Source organism: Mauremys reevesii, linkage group 22 (assembly GCF_016161935.1).
Source record: "Mauremys reevesii isolate NIE-2019 linkage group 22, ASM1616193v1, whole genome shotgun sequence".
In the NCBI taxonomy this organism is placed as follows: domain Eukaryota; kingdom Metazoa; phylum Chordata; order Testudines; family Geoemydidae; genus Mauremys; species Mauremys reevesii.
Window position 1 is genome coordinate 9,776,441 of NC_052644.1, and position 23,628 is coordinate 9,800,068.

The window sequence follows — 23,628 nt, forward strand, 5'->3', positions numbered from 1 at the left end:
GCAGAAGAGAAGAGTGTGTGTGGGGGGATTTGATAACAGCCTTCAACTACCTGAAGGGGGGTTCCAAAGAGGATGGAGCTCGGCTGTTCTCAATGGTAGCAGATGATAGAACAAGGAGCAATGGTCTCAAGTTGCAGTGGGAGGTCTAGGTTGGATATTAGGAAATATATTTTCCTAGTAGGGTGGTGAACCACTGGAATGGGTTACCTAGGGAGGAGGTGGAATCTCCATCCTTAGAGATTTTTAAAGCCCAGCTTCACAAAGCCCTGGCTGGGATGATTTAGTTGGTGTTGGTCCTGCTTTGAGCAGAGGGTTGGATTACAGGACCTCCTGCGTTCTCTTACAACCCTAATCTTCTATGATTCTATGATCCATTATGGCTAATAAGTAAGTAATGAACTGATGTGCTACGCTCATTCTAGTGAATGAATTCTTTACAAGACTTGTAATCCCAGTGGGGTCCCAGCAGCGCTCCTCTCAAATCAAGGGAGAAACTTTGAATGCAAAGTGTTTCAGCACTTTTGTGAGATCCTATGGGCTCCACAAAACCTGCCCCAGCCCCCCACACCCAGCCCAGTGTGGTAGGATGGTAAAAAGTTTCAGGCTGACTCAGGGGGTTTTACAGATTCATAGATTCTAAGGTCAAAAGGGACCACTGTGATCATCTAGTCTGAGTCCTGTATAGCACAGGCCAGAGACCTGCCCTGAAATCATTCCTAGAGCGGGTTGTTTAGAAAAACATCCAATTGTGAGTTAAAAGCTGACAGTGATGGAGAATCCACCACAACCCTTGATAAATGAGTCATTTCCAGCCTCAATTTGTCTAGCTTCAACTTCCAGGTATTGGATCCTGTTCCCCCTTTCTCTGCTAGATTGAAGAACCCATTATGAACTACTTGTTCCCTGAGTAGATACTCACAGACTATGATAGAGTCACTCCTTAACCTTCTCTTTGTTAAGATCGAGCTCTTTGAATCCATCATTATAAAGCAGGTTTTCTGGTCCTCTCCTCATTCTCATGGCTCTTCTCTGAGTCTTCTCCAATTCTTCAACCTCTTTCTTGAACTGGGGACACCAGAACTGGACACAGGATTCCAGCATCGGTCACACCAGTGACAAATGTGGAGGTAAAATAAGCTATCTGCTTGTCCTAGAAATTCCCTTGGTCATGCATCCTATGATCACAGCAGATCTTTTGGGAGCTCATGTTCATCCACCGGGACCCCAAACCTTTTTCACAGTCATTGCTTCCCAGGAGAGAGTTCACCATGTAAGTATGGCCCATGTTCTTGGTCCCTAGATTTATACCTTTGCATGTAGCGCTATTGAAATGCATGTTGTTCGCTTGCACTCAGTTTACAAATTGCCCAGATCTCTCAACCAATGACCTGTCCTCTTCATTATTTACCACTCCCCCAATTGTGTCATCTGCAAACTTTCTCAGTGATGAGCTCTTCTTTTAGTGTCCGGCAACAGAGCCATCGTCTCTATATTGGGGCTTACAAAGTGGATTGCTGGCCCTCTGGAAATGCTGGTGGATGCTGAGAGGGAGCTGAGATTTGTAATATTAACTTGTGCTTGTCCCACAGGCTCTGTCAGTGCCTACCTGAGTCTGAGATGGGCTGTGTCTGGGGACAGCACATTTCATGGCTGACTGTTAGCCCAGTGGCTGTCTCTGGTTGTGCGTTGTACAGCACCAAGCACAGTGGCAGTGCTGAGGGGCACCGGGCTGGGAGTGATGAGACCAGGGCTCCGTTCCCAACAGCTGCTATCACAGCCCCTCTGTGTGTCCCTACTGCCCCTCTCTTTCCTCTCTATTTAGACTGAGCTCTTGGGGGCCTGTTGCCCTGCCAGTGCAGAGCCCAGCACCACAGGGCCTTGAGCTCGGCATACAGTGCTGCCATAACGTGAATTCTTGTGTTTGCATAATAAATAATAGTTAAGAAATGGTGCCTTAAACTTTGAACAAACACAGTGAGAGCAGGGCAGGAGTTAGGTCATTTGGGGCGATCATCTGGAATCCTGTGTGCAGTTCTGGTCACCTGCATGCAAGACAGATGGATTCAGATGGGACCAGGTGCAGAGAAGGGCTGCTAGGACGGTCAGGGCATGGAGGCTGGTCAGACAAGAGGGGCTTGGCCAGTTTAGCTGGCACAGCAGAGGCTGAGCAGGGATCTGGTTGCTCTGTATGAATCCATCATGGGAACCCCGGGGAGTGAGAAGAGCTACTCATGGAATCATAGAAACATGGAAGATTAGGGTTGGAAGAGACCTCAGGAGGTCATCTAGTCCAGACCCCTGTTCAAAGCAGGATTAATTCCAAATAAAGCCAAAGGAAATTGTTGGCACAAGAACAAATGGGGATAAACTGGCCAGGAGTCATGTTAGGCTGGAAATGAGAAGAAGGTTCAGGAACCCCCTCCTAATGGGTGAAGAGAGAATGTGCTAACTCATGTGAAGATGGCGCTTGATAAGTGTGTGACTAGGATTATATGACGCACTCTGTGTCCCGTGTTCCTAAAGAGACCAGCCCAGGGTGGCTGGGAAACACCTCCAGGATTCAGAGACATGCCAGTTTCTTTTTACTCTTTTAACACTTAACAAAAGTTAAATAAATTGTATTGTAAAATCGTACATCCAGCTAGAGAGATCCTGGTATCACCACCCCCCACCTCCCACTCTATCCACTAGACCCCACTCTCATTCCCAAGGCAGCAATATACCCTAGATGTCCTGGCTCCCAGCCCCTCTGGTCTATCCACTAGACCCCGTTCCACTTCCCAAGACAGACTAGACCCCAGGAGTCCTGGCTCCCAGGACACAGCTATGCCGTGTCTGATGGGTGGGGCTGGAGAATCACAGGGTGCCCCCAGGGCTATTCAAAACCAGAGAAAAGGGAAAAGGCCACTCACCCCAAAGCCAGGCCAGGAGGATGGGGATCTTTGTGTTCCCAGCTCCCGTGCAGGCAGCCGAGCTCCTGCCAAGGGGGTGCCCTGCTGGGAGCAAGAGGCACCCGGGAAACGCCATGTTCATAGCACAGTCCTTGTGGGGCAGTGTGACCAGGCGTTAGGGCAGGCGATCGTCCTTGTGAGAGTGGCAGGCTGAGCTAGCTATGATGGTCACAGGCTGGGAGGCTGGGGAGATGGGGCAGGCACCCAAGGGGGCAGGGACCCAAGGGGACAGGATGTGTGACGGGCCTCTCACTGCAGAGACCCCTCCCTCCTCGCTTCCCTGCAGTGACCCAGTGGGTGTGTGCAACTGAGCCCACAGAGGAGAAGTGACCTTTGTGCCCTGCGCTGTGGCTTTATTGAAATCATTGGATTGTGAAATACGTGTTCCTGGAACATGATGAGCAAACAAACCCCCTCGGAATAGCTGGTTCTGGGACACATGGGGTGGAGGGGCTGTTCCTGGAGCTGGTTCACAGGGAGTCAGCAGAACTGATCCATGGAGGCCTGGTGGACATAGGGCAGGTGCACTTGTTGGACTGAGCGTGCGAGCTTGAGCCCATGCAGTTAAAGTGAGCTGAGGGTCATGTGAACGTCTTTACTCCAGTTGAACGAGGCTGAGGCTTGGTCTGGTCGACACGTAAAGCTTAGGTTCACCCAGCTTGGAGGGATGGATTAACTATGGCAATGGCGAAGCCCCTTCCATTGCTGTAGAATCTGCATCACGACACCACAGCGGCGTAGCTGCAGCACTGATCTGTGCCACTACTGCAGTTGTGGAGTAGACACAGCACTTGTCTGCCCAGAGAAGGGGCATCACTGCACTGGCCTCTCCCCGTGGGGTCACCGCCGTGTACCTACAGCAGGTCCATTCGCACCTGAGATTATGCCCAAGCCACATTCCCATGTCATCATCTCAGCAAATCCCGAAAGGATGCTGCCTCCTTGCAGATCGAGCATTACGCGGCTCAGTCTCTGGCTAGCTCCTGAAGGCTCGGGGTGGATGTTTGGTCTATGCCCATCCTTGGTGATCTCAGCAGAACAGGGAAGTGTTTGGTATCTAGGTGATCACTGTCTGCCTAGCAGATTTCATTGGTAAACACGCTTTGTAATTCATTGGTCTCCTGTCCTGAAACTGAACCGAGAGCTGATGGAAGCGGGCGCTGGGTTCGGCTTCCAAGGTCCTCACTGCTGATATGGTCTTACCCCTACACATGGAGCAGCTGACAAAAGTGACAAGAACTGAGACCGTTCCCATGGGACAAGGCCTAATATGAGCTTTACCCCCAATCTGAATGGAGCCGGTGCCCGTCTGTGTAGCTGAGGCGTGCGGCTGCCAGGGCCTGCGGCTGTTCAGAGGTGTTCGCTCTGACACCCCACCCAGCCCGTTCCAAAGCCTGGTGCAGGCAGTGCTCTGACAACTCACCCTGCACCGCGTGTGCTGCCCCCGGGCCTGGCCTCGCCCAGCTCACACACGTTTAAAGGGCTCTGCACGGCCTGCACGAGGGTTTACAGCCAGGCTAGTTAATGTCTTAGCTGCCCAGCCTCCAACCGCAGCTACTGGCCTGCTGTGGATAGGGCCAAAGAGGAGCCCCCAGTGGTGACTCTGCCCCTGGCAGCAGGGAGATACGGGGCTGGGCCTGCCCTGGGGTGGGTGTTTCACACATTTATTCCCCTGCTGGGAGCAGGGTGAGCGGGGGAGGGGGAGACTGGTGCAGATGACACAGAGCTACTGAGGGAGTCCAGGGATGGGAGCAGGCTGGGGGATGGGCAGCACAATGGCGGGGAGCCAGGAGGCTGGTAAATGGTCAGGTGCCCTGAGGCTGGGGGGAGCCGTGTGAACCCCTCACCCTCATCCTCTGAGTCTGCACGAACTGTCACAGCACAGGGACAGGCCCATGGGCAGCTCCATGGAAACCAGGGCTCAGTGCGTAGCAGGATCACTGGCATAGCGCTGGGTGCACGAGGCCGGGCTGGGGCTCAGTGAGAACCTGCCCTGCCTTTGGATAGAGCCATGGGGCACCCCCTCTCCCCATAGTGCTGAGCTCCCATCTGCAATAGTCTCCAGCAGAGCTGAGGGGTCAGGGCCGGTGGGTGAGGATGGTTAGAGCTGGGGGAGGGGGCTCTTCTGTGGGAGGACTGAACAGCTGGGGCTGGTTACTGTAGGGAGGGGACAGGTCTGTGGGATGGGCCAGAGGGACCCGCAGCATTGGCTGGGACAGAAATGGGAGCTCATGTGCTTCCCATGAGGCAGAGAAGGGGAGATCCACACTGACCCTAGGTCCCTGCAACCAGCTGGCTCCTGCATATAACCCAGGAGTCAGGCGGGGGCAGCTGTACTGAGGGCTGAATCAGACTGTCCCAAACCCCAGCCTGGGGGAGCCGCTCCACTCTCTCTCTTCCCTCCCTGTGACATGGGCCAGGCTGGTTTGGCTGGCTCAGCCCCTCAGGAGGCATCTTTCCTCCTGGTCTGTGCCAGGCATGTGACCCCAGCCAGGGCCGTGCTGCTCCGAGCTCACAGTGTGTGTGTGTGAGCCAGGTCAGCAAGGGGTGCAGGCTGCTTGCAAAGCTGCTGCCTCATAGGGCTCCCCAGGCTTCGCCGCCCCATCAACACAGGCTCCAGCTCCCCTCCCCCCTGCTCCAGTTACACCTCCTCACTGACTGAGTGTTTGGAGCTGGGAGCCAGCCCCATTCTGGGCAACTCCCACTCCTGGCAGTGATGGCGGGTGGGCTCCCGCCACCAAGGGAGGCGGTAACTGGAGTGGGGAGGCATAGGACAGAGCCGGAGCCTGTGCAGATGGGGGATGGAGAGGAGCCAGCATGGGGAGCAGGAGACCTTGCACAGTTTTGCAGTGCCACCCGCTGACTGAGCTGCTCCTCTGCTGCATGCAGGAGATGGGCTCAGCCCCACTCTGCCCAGCTCTGCTTACTGCCTCCCACTGGGGGCGTGCAGCCGTCCATTCTCTGAGCTGTGGGGATGGCCAGAATGTGATTGGCCGTTTGGGAGCTGGGGGGATGGGATTGGCTGTTTGGGAGTTGGGGGAATGTGATTGGCTGTTTGGGAGCTGGGGGGATGGAATTGGCTGTTTGGGGTCTGTCTGGCCAGGAATGGCCAGTATCAGTTTGGGGTCACACAAGTGATGGAGGGTCTCAGTGGGGAGGAAGCTGAGGAAGGGCCATGCAGAGACACAAGAAGGCGGCTTCCTGCAGGGGACTGGGTAATCTTGGATGTGTTTCTATGACAGCCTCCAGCCCAGCCACAAGCTAGGGGTTAGATGCAGGGCTTGCCGGGGGAGGGTCTCCGGCCTGTGCTATGCAGGAGGTCAGACTGGGTGGTCACAAGAGTCCCTGCTGGCCTTGCAGTCTAGGAAAGTGACTCTTGCAAAATGAATCAGGAAAAGAGCAGAGAGAGAGAGAGAGGGAGGATGGGAAGAAGATAGTGAGGGTGGAAAGGAGCACAGGAGGGAAGGGAAGACAGGGCAGGATCTCATGTGCACGAGGCTGGGGTCTTTATGATCCAGCTTTGAGGATGGTTTTCCCCACTGGAATGTTGGCCTGGACATTCCAGTGAGTGAGTCTCTCCAACAAAGTCAGAGTCTCTGGAGTGAAGCAGCAGCTGTCAACCTTTCCCCAGGGAATCCCAGGGGTCTGCTCTGCCATTTTGATACTGAAAATCTCCCTTTTTAAAACTCCAAACAGGCAGAAGTAGAGGGTGGAATAATCCTGTCACACTTCAGGGCAACTACACCTGTATTCCCCTCTCTATTGTCCAGCAAGGGCACCCAGTCTAGGCTCCAGCTCCCCAGCTGTCATCTCCCTTGTCTCCCGCCCTCCAGACTGGGGTGTTTCCAGGCTGCCTTTGCTGCCTTTTGCCTTCTCTTCAGAGACTAACAGCAGTGTCATTGCACACTGATAAGTTAGCACCCAGCTCTTTCTAAGCAAGCACATTAACTCACAGGGTAAAAGCATTATAGAGAAAACATGTTAAAGCACTAACAGAACCTACACGCATGCTAGTCATCTTCCCTGAGATCATCCCAACTCCAGAGTGGGCTCCAGATCGTGATTAGTCCTTCAAACCCCAACAAGGAATCGCTTCCATGGTCACAAGTTCCTAACAGCCTCAGCTCAGAACTAGCACACTCATGAAAAGTTTAGACCATCCTTTCTACAGTTCACTTGGATAGTTGGATCTGGGGTTCCCAGGTGCAGGTAATCAGCAGATAGTGGTCTTTTCACCTCAGAGCACAGCTTCAAAAGGCCTGTCATGTGCCTGCTATGAAACCCACTTCACACATATTCAAGTTTCAGAGGGGTAGCCGTGTTAGTCTGGATCTGTAAAAGCAGCAAAGAGTCTTGTGGCACCTTATAGACTAACAGACGTATTGGAGCATGAGCTTTCGTGGGTGAATACCCACTTCGTCGGATGCATGTAGTGGAAATTTCCAGGGGCAGGTATATATATGCAAGCAAGAAGCAGGCTGGAGATAACGAGGTTAGTTCAATCAGGGAGGATGAGGCCCTCTTCTAGCAGTTGAGGTGTGAAAACCAAGGGAAGAGAAACTGGTTTTGTAGTTGGCAAGCCATTCACAGTCTTTGTTTAATCCTGAGCTGATGGTGTCAAATTTGCAGATGAACTGAAGCTCAGTAGTTTCTCTTTGAAGTCTGGTCCTGAAGATTTTTTGCTGCAGGATGGCCACCTTAAGATCTGCTATTGTGTGGCCAGGGAGGTTGAAGTGTTCTCCTACAGGTTTTTGTATATTGCCACACCTCAACTGCTAGAAGAGGGCCTCATCCTCCCTGATTGAACTAACCTCGTTATCTCTAGCCTGATTCTTGCTTGCATATATATACCTGCCTCGGGAAATTTCCACTACATGCATCCGACAAAGTGGGAATTCACCCACGAAAGCTCATGCTCCAATACGTCTCCTTTTCCTACCCTTTCTATCAACTTTCATTGTTATCGGCTATCAGTGAACACTGATGCAACAAATTCATTTAGCTTCTCCACAATGGCCTTGTGTTCCTTGAGTGCTCCTTTAGCACCTCAGTCATTTAGTGTTCCCAATGCTTATTTGGCAGACTTCTTTTTCTGATGTATTTAATTTTGTCATTGTTGTTACATGTACCATCAGCAGCTCCTCCTCAGCACTGCAAATAATTCTCTCTGAATGTCTTGTACATTCAAAACCTTCACATTTGGCCCATAATTGGGTCTGGCTACACTTGAGAGTTGCAGCGCTGGGAGTTACAGTGCTGGTCGTACAGCTGTGTAGGGAAAGCGCTGGTGTGTGGCCACACTCACAGCTACCAGCGCTGCAGTGTGGCCACATTTGCAGCATTTGAAGTGCTGTTGGGAGTGGTGCATTATGGGCAGCTATCCCAGCGTTCAAGTGGCAGCAACATGCTTTTCAAAAGAGGGGGGTGGGGTGGAGTGTGACAGGGAACAGGGGAGAGAGAGAGAGTGGATTTTTGGAGCCGACACTGTGTATCAGCTCCCTGCCTTGCAAAATCAGAAAATTTTCCCGACCCCTTACTCTTAACTGCAAACAGCCTGCAGACCAGATAAGCAGCTGCTCCAACTGACTCCCTTTCTCTCCCTTGCCCCCGCTGTTTCTATCCTCAAGCAAACACTCATCCCCCTGCCTGCCTCATTCACAGCAAGGTAGGGGGTTATCTCAATGGATTGTTCACAGTCAGTTACAGATTGATCACAGCAAACAGGAGCTGTGTTTGTTTTTTAGATAAGCAGCTCCAGGAGCCCCGATTTCACAACAAAACAAAGAGAGGCAGCATAACAAAACAAAGAAAGTAATTTAGTTAAAAGCATTCTGGGATATCTCCTAATACCCTGGAGGCCAATAACAGCGCTGGTGTGTGGCCACACCTGACGAGCAGCACTGCATCATCAGCGCTGCACTCGTTATACCCCAAGCAGACCAGGTGTACAGCCAGCGCTGCAGCCAGGGAGTTGCAGCGCTGGATGTGCCTTGCAGGTCTGGACAGTTACTAAGCTGCAGCACTGGAAAGCCTCCACCAGCGCTGCAACTCTCGAGTGTAGCCAAGCCCTCAGTTGTCACAAACCCAAGTATCTGTATTTCTAATAATCAAATCCCCCATTACTATTGTCTGTCTCTTCCTAATAACTAGGGCCCCTTCCCTCAGAGGGGTATCCTTAGTGTGGGAGGACACATTGAGATCTGAAAGGAGGGTCTCAACTAAGAAATTCTTTCCCTCAGCTCCAGCTTGATGTTCTCCTTCCCTGAGACTCTGGAATAACTGAGGTTGAGATCTGATTCCTTGTTCCATGATGCAGCTAAATCCCACAGCATTTCTGGTGTAAATAATTTGCAATAAAAAAAACTACCAGAGCCAGTTTCTAAAAAGGACTAGGATGAATTTGTGGATTAGACCACTTCTGAAATCAGAATGAAGAACTTCCTGCAAGTGCCTGTGTCGCTGACTGCAGATTTATTTGCTCTTCCTCTCCTTAGCTGGTGTAAATTGGCATACCTCCATGGGTTTCACTGCATCTGTGCTGCTTTACACCAACTGGGGATCTGGCCCATTGATTCCAATAAGGCAACACTGCTTTGTGCCACTTGTGGTTGTAATTTGTCTGACTTTGATCTCTCTGTGTTTCACTTTCAGACTCAGCCTCTCCCACCTGCTCCTTCTCTTTTATTTACAAGGGGAAATCATACTCTTCATGCACTAGAGAGGGAAGCCAAGACCACCACCAACTACGACAATGATGGCCAGTGGAAGTTCTGCTCACCCAAGGGTGAGTAATTGCAGTGTCCACCTCCCGCTCCATTCACCTGGAACACACAGCAGTCATTCTGCTGGGCAGCAATGCCTAGAAAGCAGCCCCACTTGGTGCCAGGAAACAGTCCCAGGGCCAAATCCTTTGGCCAAACTTTTCTGGGACTCTAGTTAATTGTTTCCCTCTTTCTCACTCCTGCTCTCTTTCCACTTGCAAGAATGTTTTCTTCTTCATGTGCAAAATGGTCCCACAGTCTTATACGCTAATGTCCCAACTGTACATGTGCATGTATGCAGAGACAAGAGCGGAATGAGAGAGAGAGAGAATGCATGACGGTGTCATGCATTAATACTAGCAGACAAAGGCAGAACCAGCTGCAATGGCTGGAAGCTGAAGCTAGACAAATGTAGACTGGAACATAAATGTAGACTTGTAACGGTGCAGATAATTAATTCCTGGAACAATTTTTTACATGATGGAGAATCCAGCACATACCTAGGTGTCTCGATATGGTGACTGGATAGCTTTCTAAAAGATCTCATGGATTGAGAACTGGTTAAAAGACAGGGAACAAAGGGTAGGAATTAATGGTAAATTCTCAGAATGGAGAGGGGTAACTAGTGGTGTTCCCCAAGGGTCAGTCCTCGGACCAATCCTATTCAACTTATTCATAAATGATCTGGAGAAAGGGGTAAACAGTGAGGTGGCAAAGTTTGCAGATGATACTAAACTGCTCAAGATAGTTAAGACCAAAGCAGACTGTGAAGAACTTCAAAAACATCTCACAAAACTAAGTGATTGGGCAAAAAAATGGCAAATGAAATTGAATGTGGATAAATGTAAAGTAATGCACATTGGAAAAAATAACCCCAACTGTACATACAATATGATGGGGGCTAATTTAGCTACAACGAGTCAGGAAAAAAATCTTGGCGTCATCGTGGCTAGTTCTCTGAAGATGTCCACGCAGTGTGCAGAGGCGGTCAAAAAAGCAAAGAGGATGTTAGGAATCATTAGAAAGGGGATAGAGAATAAGACTGAGAAAATATTATTGCCCTTATATAAATCCATGGTATGCCCACATCTCGAATACTGCGTACAGATGTGGGCTCTTCATCTCAAAAAAGATATACTGGCACTAGAAAAGGTTCAGAAAAGGGCAACTAAAATGATTAGGGGTTTGGAGAGGGTCTCATATGAGGAAAGATTAAAGAGGCTAGGGCTGTTCAGCTTGAAAAGAGGAGACTAAGGGGGGATATGATAGAGATATATAAAATCATGAGTGATGTGGAGAAGGTGGATAAGGAAAAGTTATTTACTTATTCCCATAATACAAGAACTAGGGGTCACCAAATGAAATTAATAGGCAGCAGGTTTAAAACAAATAAAAGGAAGTTCTTCTTCACACAGCGCACAGTCAACTTGTGGAACTACTTACCTGAGGAGGTTGTGAAGGCTAGGACTATAACAGCGTTTAAAAGAGAACTGGATAAATTCATGGAGGTTAAGTCTATTAGTGGCTATTAGCCAGTCTGGGTAGGGAATGGTGTCCCTTGCCTCTGTTTGTCAGAGGGTGGAGATTGGATGGCAGGAGAGAGATCACTTGATCATTGCCTGTTAGGTCCACTCCCTCTGGGGCACCTGGCATTGGCCACTGTCGGTAGACAGGATACTAGGCTAGATGGACCTTTGGTCTGACCTGGTATGGCTGTTCTTATGTTCTTATCTGTACTAGCTATTACAATTTATTGGCTGGATGCAGGAATTCCTGAATGTAAATCTATTAAGCAGGAGGTCAGGCTAATCAAACTGGTCTTTTGGCACCTTAAAATTTATGAACCTACACAGATTTTGTTTTTATGCACCTGAGTTTGATTTGGCTACATTATTCCGGAAAGGAAAAGGAGAGGTTAACGTTTTCCATTGTAAATTTATGCCAACAAAAGCTTCAACCCCCCGCATTGTGTGTCGGGTACATGCTACACAGTGGGTAGGAGGTAATTTAGGAAGTTTCAGAGAGTTTGTAATAATTAAGGGTAGGTGACTTTCCATGGGACATGAACATCTCAGTCACAGAGGCATTTCTGAATCTCCCAGACTAGGCAGGTATAATCATTCCTATCATTAACTGTGAAATCGTTGTGCTGTTATACCATCTGCAGCAGATTTAATGGGAAGCAAATAGAAAGAACACATTTTAGAGGTGAGACTGGATGGGGTGCATGTGGGAGGGGCTGTAGGGTGGGGGAATCGTGTGGGGGAGAGTAAACAGGCTTGTGATTGGAAAATAGAAAGCAAACCCTGTGAAAATACAGAAAATGTAAAAAGAGACAAAAAAAGAGGAGTGGGGAAAAGACAAGAGAGAACCTTAGCTGGCTGCTGATAAACCTGTTCTAGCAGCAGGGAGGGGCAGGGCCGGAGGAAGAGTCACATCTTCAGAGACTGGAGAATGTCAGGATCCTCAGGGTTTATTTTTAAATTTTGCCAGTTTCTGTCCCTTCTTTGCGGCAGTTACTAGGGCTCTGGTCTGGGATTAAGGACACCTGGGGTTACATATCTCAGGTAATGACTTGCTTTATAAACCAGGGTAAGTCATTTTGTTTCCCTGTGCCTCAGTTTCCCCTCCAGTCCTTCATCTGGTTCATCTATTTTAACTTTGAGCTCTCTGAGCCATCACCTGTCTTTCAATCTGCGTCTGGGCAGCGCCTGGCACAATGGGGCCTGGATCTCAGTAGGGGTCTGGGCAGCACCCGGCACAACGGGGCCCACTGGGATCCTGATCTAATTCAGGGTCTGTGCAGCATAAGAACATAAGAAAGGCCGTACCGGGTCAGACCAAAGGTCCATCTAGCCCAGTATCTGTCTACCGGCAGTGGCCAATGCCAATGCCCCCTGAGGGAGAGGGAGGACAGGCAATGATCAAGCAATCTCCTCTCTCCATCCATCCCCATCCTCATCTGAACAGAGGCACAGACACCATTCATTCCATCCCCATCCATCCTATAGCCATTTATGGACTTAGCCACCATGAATTAGTCCCCTATCCAGTCCCTATTAAACATTGTCTAGCTCCTCCCTCCTCTCACCTCCTCTGTTGTAAGGTTTTCCATGCGTGAAGAAAAACTTCCTTTTTTTTTTTTTTTTTTTTTTGCTTTAAACCTTTTTTTTATTAATAGTTCCCTTTTCTTATGATATATAAATATAAGTAAATAACTTTCCTTTTTTCCACAGCACTGGACATAAAGGGGGTCCTGATCTTGGTTGGGGTGGTGGATCACCTGGTACAATGGAGACCTGATCTCAGTGTGATGCTAATAATAAATAAGGCTACGATTTGGTCACAGAAGTCATGGAATTAGTGACTTCAGCCCCCAATGCCTGGGAGTTTAGGGTCCCCCACCACCCCTGGCAGCTGGGAACTGTGGGGACAAGCTCCCAGCTGCAGAGGGCTACAGGGGTGCCCCGCATCTCCGAGCTGGGGCGGGGGGCAGGAGTGGGGAGCAAATAGAACACATGGGGAGCAAATAGAACACATTTCAGGCAGCCGGGAACAGGGAAACCCTGGAACTCCCAGACGCCGCGGGCAAGCAGGAGTGCCCAGGAGCATGGAGCCACCATGGGTGGCAGGGGTGCCCCAGAGCTCCCAGCCACTGCGGGCCACCAGTGTGCACCAGAGCTCCGAGTCACCGCAGGCGGTGAGGGGACCCTGCAGCTCTGAGCCAGGCCCCCCCGGGTGGTGTGGGGAGCGTGTAGCTCCCCATGTTGTCATGCATTTTTTTAGTAAAAGTCATGGATAGGTCACAGGCATCCATGAATTTTTCTTTATTGCCCGTGACTTTTATTAAAAATATGCATGACAAAATCTTAGCCTTTATAATAAATACTGGGATCAGAATCTGGGTGGAATCCAATTGCAGTCATTGAGGTGGTGCCAAAGTCCCATTGCCTCTTCTCCTCCTTCACCTGCCTCAGGCAGGAGAGAATACCCACTGGTGGTCCCGGTCATAGCTGTCAGTAGTGGAGCACCAGAATGGGCCATGCAGATCATCGAGGACAGTTAGAAGCAGGGAAGCATTTGCACTTGTAACTTTTCCGTTGACGCTGCTGGAATCTGTGAGAGACAGAAACACCTACTGGTACAATGGCCAGCGTCATGGTGAGAGCTTAGTTAGGAGAGCAATTAGAGGGTTTTGATGCTAAAGACAAGTTCTTCTCATTGTGCTGCCCTGGTGTAAACTGGAGGAGAATTTGTCCCCACAGGAGGAAAGTGTTAAGCCTAAAGCAGAGCCAGAGAATTCAGTGTTGTTTGGAGACACCAGTACTTTACAAGTGCTCTTGTGGCCAAGGATAAAATCCTGGCCAAGAGTCTCAAAAGTGATGACCGATTTTGGATGACTTCTCGAGAGGCCTAACTCTCAGTGCTTGTTGAAGATCAGGCTCTTTTAAAGTGCTGAGCAACTGCCCCTTTAAGGTGTCACAAGTTGGGTGCCCAAAGTCATGAGATTGGCTCCAGGGTATTTTGTTTGCTTTATTGCTATTTTACTGTGGTTGGGGGTGGTCACCGTGATGCATTTCACTCGTTTCTGAGGCTCCGACCTAAAGGGTGGGATGCTCCAGGGGATGCTGGGGTCAGGACAGCTGGGCAGAGAGTGGCTGTGACTGCAACAATAAGGATAAATCACAGAGTTGGAAGGGACCTCAGGAGGTTATCTAGTCCAACCCCCTGCTCAAAGCAGGACTAATCCCCAGACAGATTTTTGCCCCAGATTCCTAAGTGACCCCCTCAAGCATTGAACTCACAACCTGAGGTTTAGGAGACCAATGCTTAAACTACAGCTGCCTGAAGCTGCCCAGGGTCCTTCTGCCACCATGTGTGGTTTGTGAGCTGAAATACAGGGCCTTCCCTAGCCCAGCCAGCCTGCTATGCCCTGAGCTGTCCCTTCCTCTTTCCTCTCCAGTGCTGCCTGTTCCCTGGTGGCTCTCGCGAGTCTTCCCCTGTGAATCCTTGTAGAACCCTTTGCTTTGCTCCATCTTTTCTTCCTGTGTTGGTTACATCTCACTGTTCTCCATGGCCCCTTCCCTTCAGACAGTCTCTTCTCTCTGCTCCAGCAAACCCACTGTCCCCAGGCCATTTCTCTTCAATAGATGGGCACTGCATCCTGCTGACCCCTGTTGCCCCTGGTCTGGTGGAGACGTGACCCAGCTCATGGGGGAGGCTCATCCAGAGGGGCTTTCCCTGGTACAGCACCTGCATAATAACCCAGAATCCATCCATTGCACAGACAGACTAACTGAGCCCTGCCACCATGGCATGGGTGAGAGGGGAAATGAGGGGATGGGGGGCAAGAGAGGAACAGGGGGTGACATGGGGGTAGAGAGAGAATAGGGGCCCTGCCATGGGGGGATGGGGGCACACAGCCTCTGGCATGAGGGTCACAGCCCTTCCTGTGGTTACAGCCCATCCATATAGTGGGGGTGAGGGGGTATCACAGCCCTGGGAAGAGTCACATTGTGAGCAGCCAGCAAAGGAGACGGGAGCTGGATCCCGACTGACACATCACTTCCCCTTTACTGATTTCCTTGGGGCGGGGGATGGAGGTGCCCAGATGGCCCCATTTTATAGGGACAGTCCTGATATTTGGGCCTTTTTCTTATATAGGTGCCTATTACCCCCCACCTCTGCCACGATTTTTCACACTTGCTATTTGGTCACCCGAGCCCAGCTGCTGAGGCCTGTTTCTGCCCCTGCCCTGCAGCTAGCACCAGTTCTGATCCACTCCAATTTGTAGAGAACAGGCTGGATGGGGGGGGGGATTTTGTACGCATGAAAAGGGGTCAATTTATGAATTTGCCATCATGCCAGTTTGATTTTCAAACTGAAATCAAACTAGGTTTGCCAATATATAACAGAACCCAATAGGATCACCCCTTTTTTGAGTCCAGGGAGCATTAATTTACTAATTTTATGCTGGGTTATTTTCCGGTCAACATTTAACTTGAACAGTATTTTTCTACTCGGGACTCTTGCTCATTCTTAACCAACCAACAATTCATTCATTAACCCAGAACCACCTTAGTATACAATCAACTGTTCACCACACAAACGTAGACACAACCAATTGTGAGCAAGCAATCATCACCCTAGAGCTGAGGCTCAGCAGTTATATCAAGGAACAATGCAAGTTACCAAGTTTTCTTATTACATTTACTTATGATCATATATTTTCCATTCCTAATACATTTACCACACTTCCAAGGATGCACTTGTCTTTAACACACCTTTTAAGAAGGTGGCTACTATTCTTTGAGTGGACTTATCCTTATCCAAAGGGGACAAGTTTGCCATATTAAAAGCAATTGCTTAAAACAATTCTTTTCAGTCTCTTTCAATTTGCTTGGACTTACATCAGAAATGTGGTTACTTGAGGTCTCTCTAGTAAGTGTAGACTCAGCAAGATACCTATAGTTATTTATATTAAAGAACAGAAGGGGAAATACAAACTTTGCAATGAAATCTCACCACTTCTTCTTATTCTTTTAATGCTGGGATGGGGCTGAATCCTTTTCACATGGCTAATCCGAGCATCAATTGCATTTAGGATTCTGCAGCTTCTTGTGTTGCATTCAGTCAATTCTCTTGAACACGTAGTGACTTTGTTTCAGGGCATGTAGAAGGGGGCCCCCTCTGATTCCTCTGGAACACTTGCCAAGTGAGTACTTAGTTTTTAGTTCTTTCAGTTTCTTTGCTGCTTCCACTGGTATCCAGGAGGTGGTGATGGCATATAACAAATTTCTTCAATATTTTTCGCATTGAAGGCTTTTTAAATTTGAATAATTTCAAGGACTGTATTTTATTATTTACTCACTATCAGTTGGGATCCCCCCTTTAAAGCATTTTATCTTAGTATCCCAAAGTTACACTCTGGTTTATATCATTTAATATTTTTTCTCACTTGGGCCAGGCCATTCCTATTACTTCTAGACTGCAACAATTATTTACAATGAAAATCAATGAAAATCCTTATAATCTTCTAAATCTGGAGGACAGACTCCCTGTGTTCTTTGATTATACATAAGCATTTCACATTATTTAGGATTTATAACAGCACAAGAGACTTTTTCCACATATCGAGGGATGTTGCTCTGACTCACTTGGCAAACAAAAGTGAAGCTTCAAATTTGGGGTGAAAGATGATGGCTAGTTCAGCAGGTGGAGGGACAGCTTAGAGGTTTGAGCATTGGCCTACTCAACCCAGGCTTTTGAGTTCAATCCTTGAGAGGGCCACTTAGGGATATGGGGCAAAAATCTGTCTGAAGATTGGTCCTGCTTTGAGCAGGGGGTTGGACTAGATGAGGTCCCTTCTAGCCCTGATATTCTATGATCATGGTCCCTGGTGAATTTATGTATAGTTTATAATTTGGGGTGGGAACATGTGGCTTTGATTTCTAGGAGAACAGGTAGTTTGCCCTATTTGACCTTCAATTTTACAGTCGCATGTTGAGTTTGTTTAACTGGCAGCCTCCCCACCCATCACTTGATCCACTCACAATGTGCAGTGGGACCCTTTGCATAGGAAAGCATTGCTAACTTGGAGTTCTTGTTAGCTAGGTTGAGAGGGAGAGAGGTTTTATCCATACACTAATTAGGAGATATTCTGGCCCAGGGGATTAACAATACTCTCATTTAGCCGCTTTAGGGCTTGTTTTCACATACCGTGCTACAGTGGCACAGCTGCCTCACAGTAGCGCTAATGAAAATGCTACTATGCTGACTGGAGAGCTTCTCCTGTTGGTCTAGTTAATCCCCTTCTGTGAGCTTCTCCCATTCACACAGCGCTGTCCACACAGGGGGTTAGGTCCGTATAACTATGTCGCTCAGGGGGTTTCACACGACGTCTGTCGTGTAGCCTGGCCCTAGTTTCTGTTCTGAGGCTGATCCGTGAGGCCTTAGACAAAGCATCTCACCTGATATGAACAATTCTATTATTGTTGTCATAGGTGGATCCAGTTTTGTGATAACCAGAGCTGTGCAGCCGCTCTCATTTTAGAGGCCCAGAAGGAATCCATAGTTATTAATCATTCCAGTCATAGCTATTCCATATAGCCCTTGCCCTGGGACATGGGGCCTTTCCCTTCTAGGGGGCGCTGGCTCTGATCCCACCTCAGGTGGGGGACTGGCTGTTTCAGGGGCTGGGGAGTGGGACACAAGGCCTTTCCCCTTTAGGGTGTCATTCCAGTGGTACAGCCCAATGCTTTCAGCTGCCGCAGCCCACACCAAGATAAGTGTTACTAGGGTGACCAACTGTCCCAATATTCAGTTGTTAGTTGCTTGTCCCATGTCCCGACGGATGAGTGGTTGGGACCCCATTTGTCCCAATATTTTGGCTCGGGGCATTTCTTTTTCTTTCTTTTTTTTTTTTTTTTTTGGCTTCGGCAGCGTTCATTTTTTGTTTCATTTTTTGTTTTGTGTGTGTGTGTGCTTGGGCCCTGCCCCCCCCATGTGTCCCGATATTTTGTTCTTGTCATTTGGTCACCCTAAGTGTTACAAACCCAGCACCCTGACCCTGACCATGGACACAGCAGAGAGATGGGGTTTATACAGCAGACCACTTCCAAAATGAGATGACCTAGAGTTGTCCTCTTGGTACAACCCTTCATGGCATGGAGTGGCCCTGCAGGTGCCCAGCTTCAGTTTTCCCCCCTCAGGTTCACTCCAGACACTCCTTGGACACTCTTTTGGGCTGAGGACCCCTGATCATGGGATAATTTATTATTACAGGTCTCAAAGATATGAACTGTAGTCCCGCACTAAGTACGAACACCTCAGACACTGCTGCCTTTTGTCACTCCTGAGTCCTCTTCAATCCCCGGTCTTCCTTCAAACAAAGCAACACCATAAATAGTGTCCACCTATCTCCTGCCCCTCCTGGGTTCCTTCTCTGCTCCTTGCCCCTCATATGGGACAGTGGCCATAGAGCAACCCCAGGCCTGCCTTCCCCCCAGCACTCACAGCGAAATGTTCACTCTGCAACCCCATGGCTTTCTGCAGCCTCACTTCTTTCCCCTGACAAAGGACAGTGGCTCCTGTGGGCTTTCCTCTTGATGCTGAGTCTCCACCATCCGCCACCCTGCTCTCCCTACTTCTGGCCCATCTCCCGAGTCCCAGCATGGAGCTGCTGCACTTTCCAAAGCTTCTCTGCTGCAGCTCTTCCTAGGGACCTCCTCTCCCCTTCTCAGCTGAGGTGGCTGGGCTACCAAGACTGGCTGGCCCCAGGCCTCTGGCCCTTCAATGGACACATCACCAGCAAGGATGCTGGAACAATTTGTATTGGGGGTGTGTGTGTGCTGAGAGCCATTGAATCAAACTGTAAATCCTGCATATAATGGAAACCACTTCAAGCCAGGGGGTGCAGCAGCCCCTCCATCCAGCATCCCTAGTTCCAGCACCTACGGCCGCTCTGGCAGGAGCCATGCTGCCCCCATGGGGTGTGTGGGGCTGGGAGTCCCCCGTCACTGTGAGCTGGCCCCAAATGCTCATCCAAACCCCTTGTGAGGAATAAAACACCTGAGACAAAACACCTGATTTTGTGAGTGAGTTGGAGGTGGGGGCAGGCGCTGGGATGGGGGAGAAGGGCAATCTGGGGGGGGTTATCACAGTGAGGACCTAGGGGTCATGGGGGAAATGGACAATGATGAAGGCCGTTGGAGATTTGGGGCGGGGGGGGGGGGGCACATTCTGGGAGGGGCTAGGAGGGATTTGTGGATGAGGGGCACATTGAGGGCCCGATGTGATGGGGGAGCAGTGGGCCTGAGGACAAGGACTGTTTGTGGGTCAGGAGCGTGAGCTGGGGAGGCTGTGAGATGGGGGCTTTTGAGGGATGGGGGATGGGGAGATTATGGGGGGTACAGGGGTAATTATTCCTGGGGCCAGTAGCTGAAGAAGAATTTGGAGGCAAAGGGGCAGAATCAGATCTCAGTGCAGGGGGCAGAAGGTACCGGTGTTGGGTGGGCAGTTGGGGTGGATCTCAGTCCCTCTGCCACATGTGCGGGATCCAGCAATGGGGCTAAAGGAGAATCTCCCCAGATGGGAGCAGTACAGGGACTGTGACACATGACTCAGCAGGGCCATTCTCTCTCCATATGTGGGGTGGCTGCCTCTGGTGCTAGGAGACAAAACCCATAACTGCCTGGGAAGAGGCACCTCAGACCCATGCTGGGCGGAGAGGTTTAGCGGGGGCGCTGGGGCCTCACATAGGAAATGTAGGGCAGGTCATGGGCATAAGGAACTGGAGTGACCCAGCTATGGGGAGAAGGGCAGGGTATGCCCCCCCCCACTATTCTCAGGGCCCTGCAAATGCTATACCTTCCCCTGTCCCCCGCTGGGAAAGGGACCCTGCTCCATTGCCAGGAGTGGGGAAAGGGGAGTGGAGCCCTTGCTGCCCTCCACCTGCCCCATTTCTTCAGCCAGCCTGCCCTGGACTGCCAGGGCTGGGAAGCAGAGACTCCCATCAGTGGGGTCATTCCCTTCCCCACCCCCAGAAACCGTATCCCAGCCTGCCCCTCTCCTTCACCAGCCACCTCACCCAGCCAGGGATTTGCTCTGGGCTCCCTGCCAGACCCCCCCGCCTCCTCCCAGACTCAGGGAGCATGGAGGCAGCAGCATGGGCGGGGGAGGGGCTCACAGCCGGGGCAAGGGAATACCCAGCTCCTGTCCTGACCCAGACCAAACACCAGGGCTCCCTGGGGAGGGGAGAAACTGGGCGGGGGTGGGGCGGAAGCAGAAACATTAAATAAATACTAAGAATTTGCCCTTCATTAAACCTGTCACTCTGAGGTTCCTAAGAGCCGGGAAGGAAACCCAGGAGTCCTGCCTCCCAGTGCCCCCAGTTTCAGCACATAGTGACACAGATGCACAAACTGATATCAGGGAGGGTAAATACCTTCTCTCCTGAGGCTCTGGGGCTTCCCTGGGTCCCCCAAGCCTGGGTCCTGGCACCATGTGTGTGTGTGTGTGTGTGTGTGTGGAGGTGTCCCTGGCCTGGGTCCTGACATCATGGGGGGCAGGCTCCCAGCTTGCATCTTGGCACACTGGGTGGGCAGGGAGATTCTCCAGCCTGGGTCCCAGCATGGTGTGTGGGAATCTCTGGCTGGATCCTGGCATCCTGTGGGGTGGGGCTTATCCCCCTGAGTCCTGGCATTCTGTGTGTGTGTGTGTGTGTGTGTTCCTCTGCCTGAGTCCTGGCTTCATGTGTGTTTGTGTGTGGGGGGGAGGTGTTCCCTGACCTGAGTCCTGGCTTCCTCTGTGTGTGTGTGTTAGGGTGACCAGATTACGTGAACAAAATATCGGGATGCATTGGGGGGCGGGGCAGGTCCAGAGTGCCGCCGAAGCACCAAAAAAACCCCAAACAAACAAAAAAAACCAAGCCAGAATATCGGGACAAATGGTGTCCCAACCATTCATCCGTCAGGACGTGGGACAAACAACTAACAACTGAATATTGGGACAGTCCCGATTTTATCGGGACATCTGTTCACCCTAGTTTGTGTGTTTGGAGGGTGTTCCCCTGCCTGAGTCCTGACATCATGTGTGTGTGTGTGGAGAGGTCCTCCACCTGAGTTCTCGCTTCCTCTGTGTGTGTGTAGGGGGGTTCCCCATCTGGGTCCTGTTGTGTGTGAGTGGGGTCTCCCCAGCAGGGTGTCCAGATGTCCTGATTTTATAGGGACAGTCTCGATATTTAGGGCTTTGTCTTATATAGGCACCTATTGCCACGACCCCCTGTCCGGATTTTTCAAACTTGCTGTCTGAGTCCTGGTGTCATGTGTGTGGGTGTGGGCTTCCTCCCCTGGGTCCTGGCACTAGGGGGTGGAGGGGGCTCTCCAGCCTGCATCCTGGTGGGGACCTTTCTGGCGTGTCTCCTGGTGATGGCAGAGGGAGAGGAAAGGGCTTCCCAGCCTCCGTCCTGGGCCTGGCAATATGTGTGTGCATTGGGGGGGGGGGGAGGGGTGCTACCCGACTTGGATTCTGTAGTTGTGTGTAGAGGCTCCCTGGCCTGAATCTTGGTGTCATGGGGAGGTGGGAGGCTCCCTGGCTTGGATTCTGGTGTCGTGGTGTCGGAGGTGGCTCCCCAACCAGGGTCCTGGTGTTCCCCTCCCGGCTGCCCTGCCTAGGCCCAAGGCTGTGTCGTGGGGATCCCCAGCCTGGGTCCCAGTGTCGGGTGAGGTCCTTCAGAAGGGCTCTGGGGAATGGGGAATTTCTGGGGTTAGAGAGACACCCCAGGAAGGAGACACCCCATCACCCTGGCCTGCATGAGAAGGGACTCCCCCTGTCCCTGGAAGGTGGGGTGGGGACATTGCTCATCTTGGACGTTCCCCCATGGCAGCACGAGGCTCCGTGTCCCCAACTGACCCAAACACCCTGATTCGGGGAAGGAACATTCCCGCTGCAGTGAGGGGTGAGACCCTGTGGGCCAAGCCCCATCCTGCCTTGTGGGGAGCCCCACAGCTCTGGCTGGAGAGTGAGACCTCCCTCTGGACTCTGGGGAGAGGTCCCTGTTAGACAATCCTATGGGGGTCCCAGCCCGAAAACAGAGACTCAATCCCTTCCTCTTTTTGGGGGGGTAGGGTCTTTGATAGAGACCCCACTGAAGCTCTCAGGCCCCCTTGCAGCCATCCTCTAGGCCAGGCTTCCCCAGCAGCCTTTGCAGATGTAGCCCCATGGATGGGGTGGCCTGAGAACTGCTCCCTGGGGCTCTGGGACCAGAGCGGGGGACCCAACAGGAGCTGCAAGGGGCTGTCCCAGGAATAACCCATCCTGTCCCCAAGTCAGTGTCTGAGGGGTGGTGAATTGAGTGGGATGAATGGGGGAGGAGCAGGGCTGTGTGGGGCAGATCTGGGGTCTGGAAACAGCCACGGCCCTGTAACTGGGGGATGGGGATGCCCTTATTCAGGGTAGGGGGTGGGGTGGGTCTGTGCCATTCTCCAGGGCAGCCCCATGCCCAGTTAATCCCCACAAGAAAACTGCCCAGCTAAGACCCACATTCAGCAGCTCCAGCTACCCCTCACCCACCTACTGCAACAGCCCTGAGGGGAGACCCAGAGATCCTCCTCAGCCTGGGGCTGCGGCACCATGCCAGAGACAGGGACCAGCTCCAGAGACCCCCATGCAAGGCCCTGACCCATAGAGACCAGGGGGCAGCCATGGGGCAGGAGTTTGCAATGGGCCATGGCTGCAGAACAGGCCAGGGGGGCTGTGTTGGTGGTGCAGGCCAAGGTCTCCTGATCGGGGGGGTGGGAGTCTCCCCTCCATACAGCACTGGGGAGACCCCCCCACACACCAGGGCCCAGTGCTCAGCTCAGGGCTCTCTCCAGAGAGACTGCCCAGCTGGGTGCTCAGAGCAGAGACCCAGGGGGTCAGGGCAGTGACTGCAGGAGGAGCTGGACAGGGAGACATGGGACTGGAGGGGAGAAAAACTGGGATCCCTGCTCTGCATGGAGGGGGGATAATTCCCTTTTGGAACCTCAGTGTCCCCAGCTGTGAGACAGGACAATCTGTCTGTCCATCGCCACAGATCCCCCCATCTGTCTGTGCCTGTCCAGCCGTCCTTCCCTCTGCAGGGTCATGCCCCTCACTCCAGTGGCACTGAGACCCCAGGAAAGCAGCTCAGGGGAGAGAGGTGTGGGGGAGGGACAGGGCTAAGAGAGACCACGGACTCCCCTGGCTTGGATGAGCCCACGGGTCCCGGTTCCAGCACCACCTGCCCTTGCCAGGGCATTCTCCCCCCACAAATTACTGCGCTGAGGTGGAGAAAACAGGGAATTGTGATTAACATGAAAGAAAGGCTGGTGCTGAGTCCCCACTCTCCTCCCAGAGCTGGGGACAGAACCCAGGAGTCCTGGCTTCCAGCATCCCTG

At 51.3% G+C, this 23,628-nt stretch overlaps 1 protein-coding gene across 6 annotated transcripts in view; it reads right to left on the minus strand.

Moving 5' to 3' along the window:
* Positions 1–3,142, minus strand: part of LOC120388075 (deleted in malignant brain tumors 1 protein-like) — a 47,118-nt gene extending 43,976 nt beyond the window's left edge. For all 6 annotated transcript variants that reach the window (XM_039509636.1, XM_039509637.1, XM_039509633.1 and 3 more), the window contains exon 1: positions 2,913–3,142. In XM_039509636.1, coding sequence (XP_039365570.1) covers positions 2,913–3,033 — 121 coding nt within the window. In that variant the 5' untranslated portion in view covers positions 3,034–3,142. The remainder of the gene's footprint in view (positions 1–2,912) is intronic.
* Positions 3,143–23,628: the final 20,486 nt, after the last annotated feature.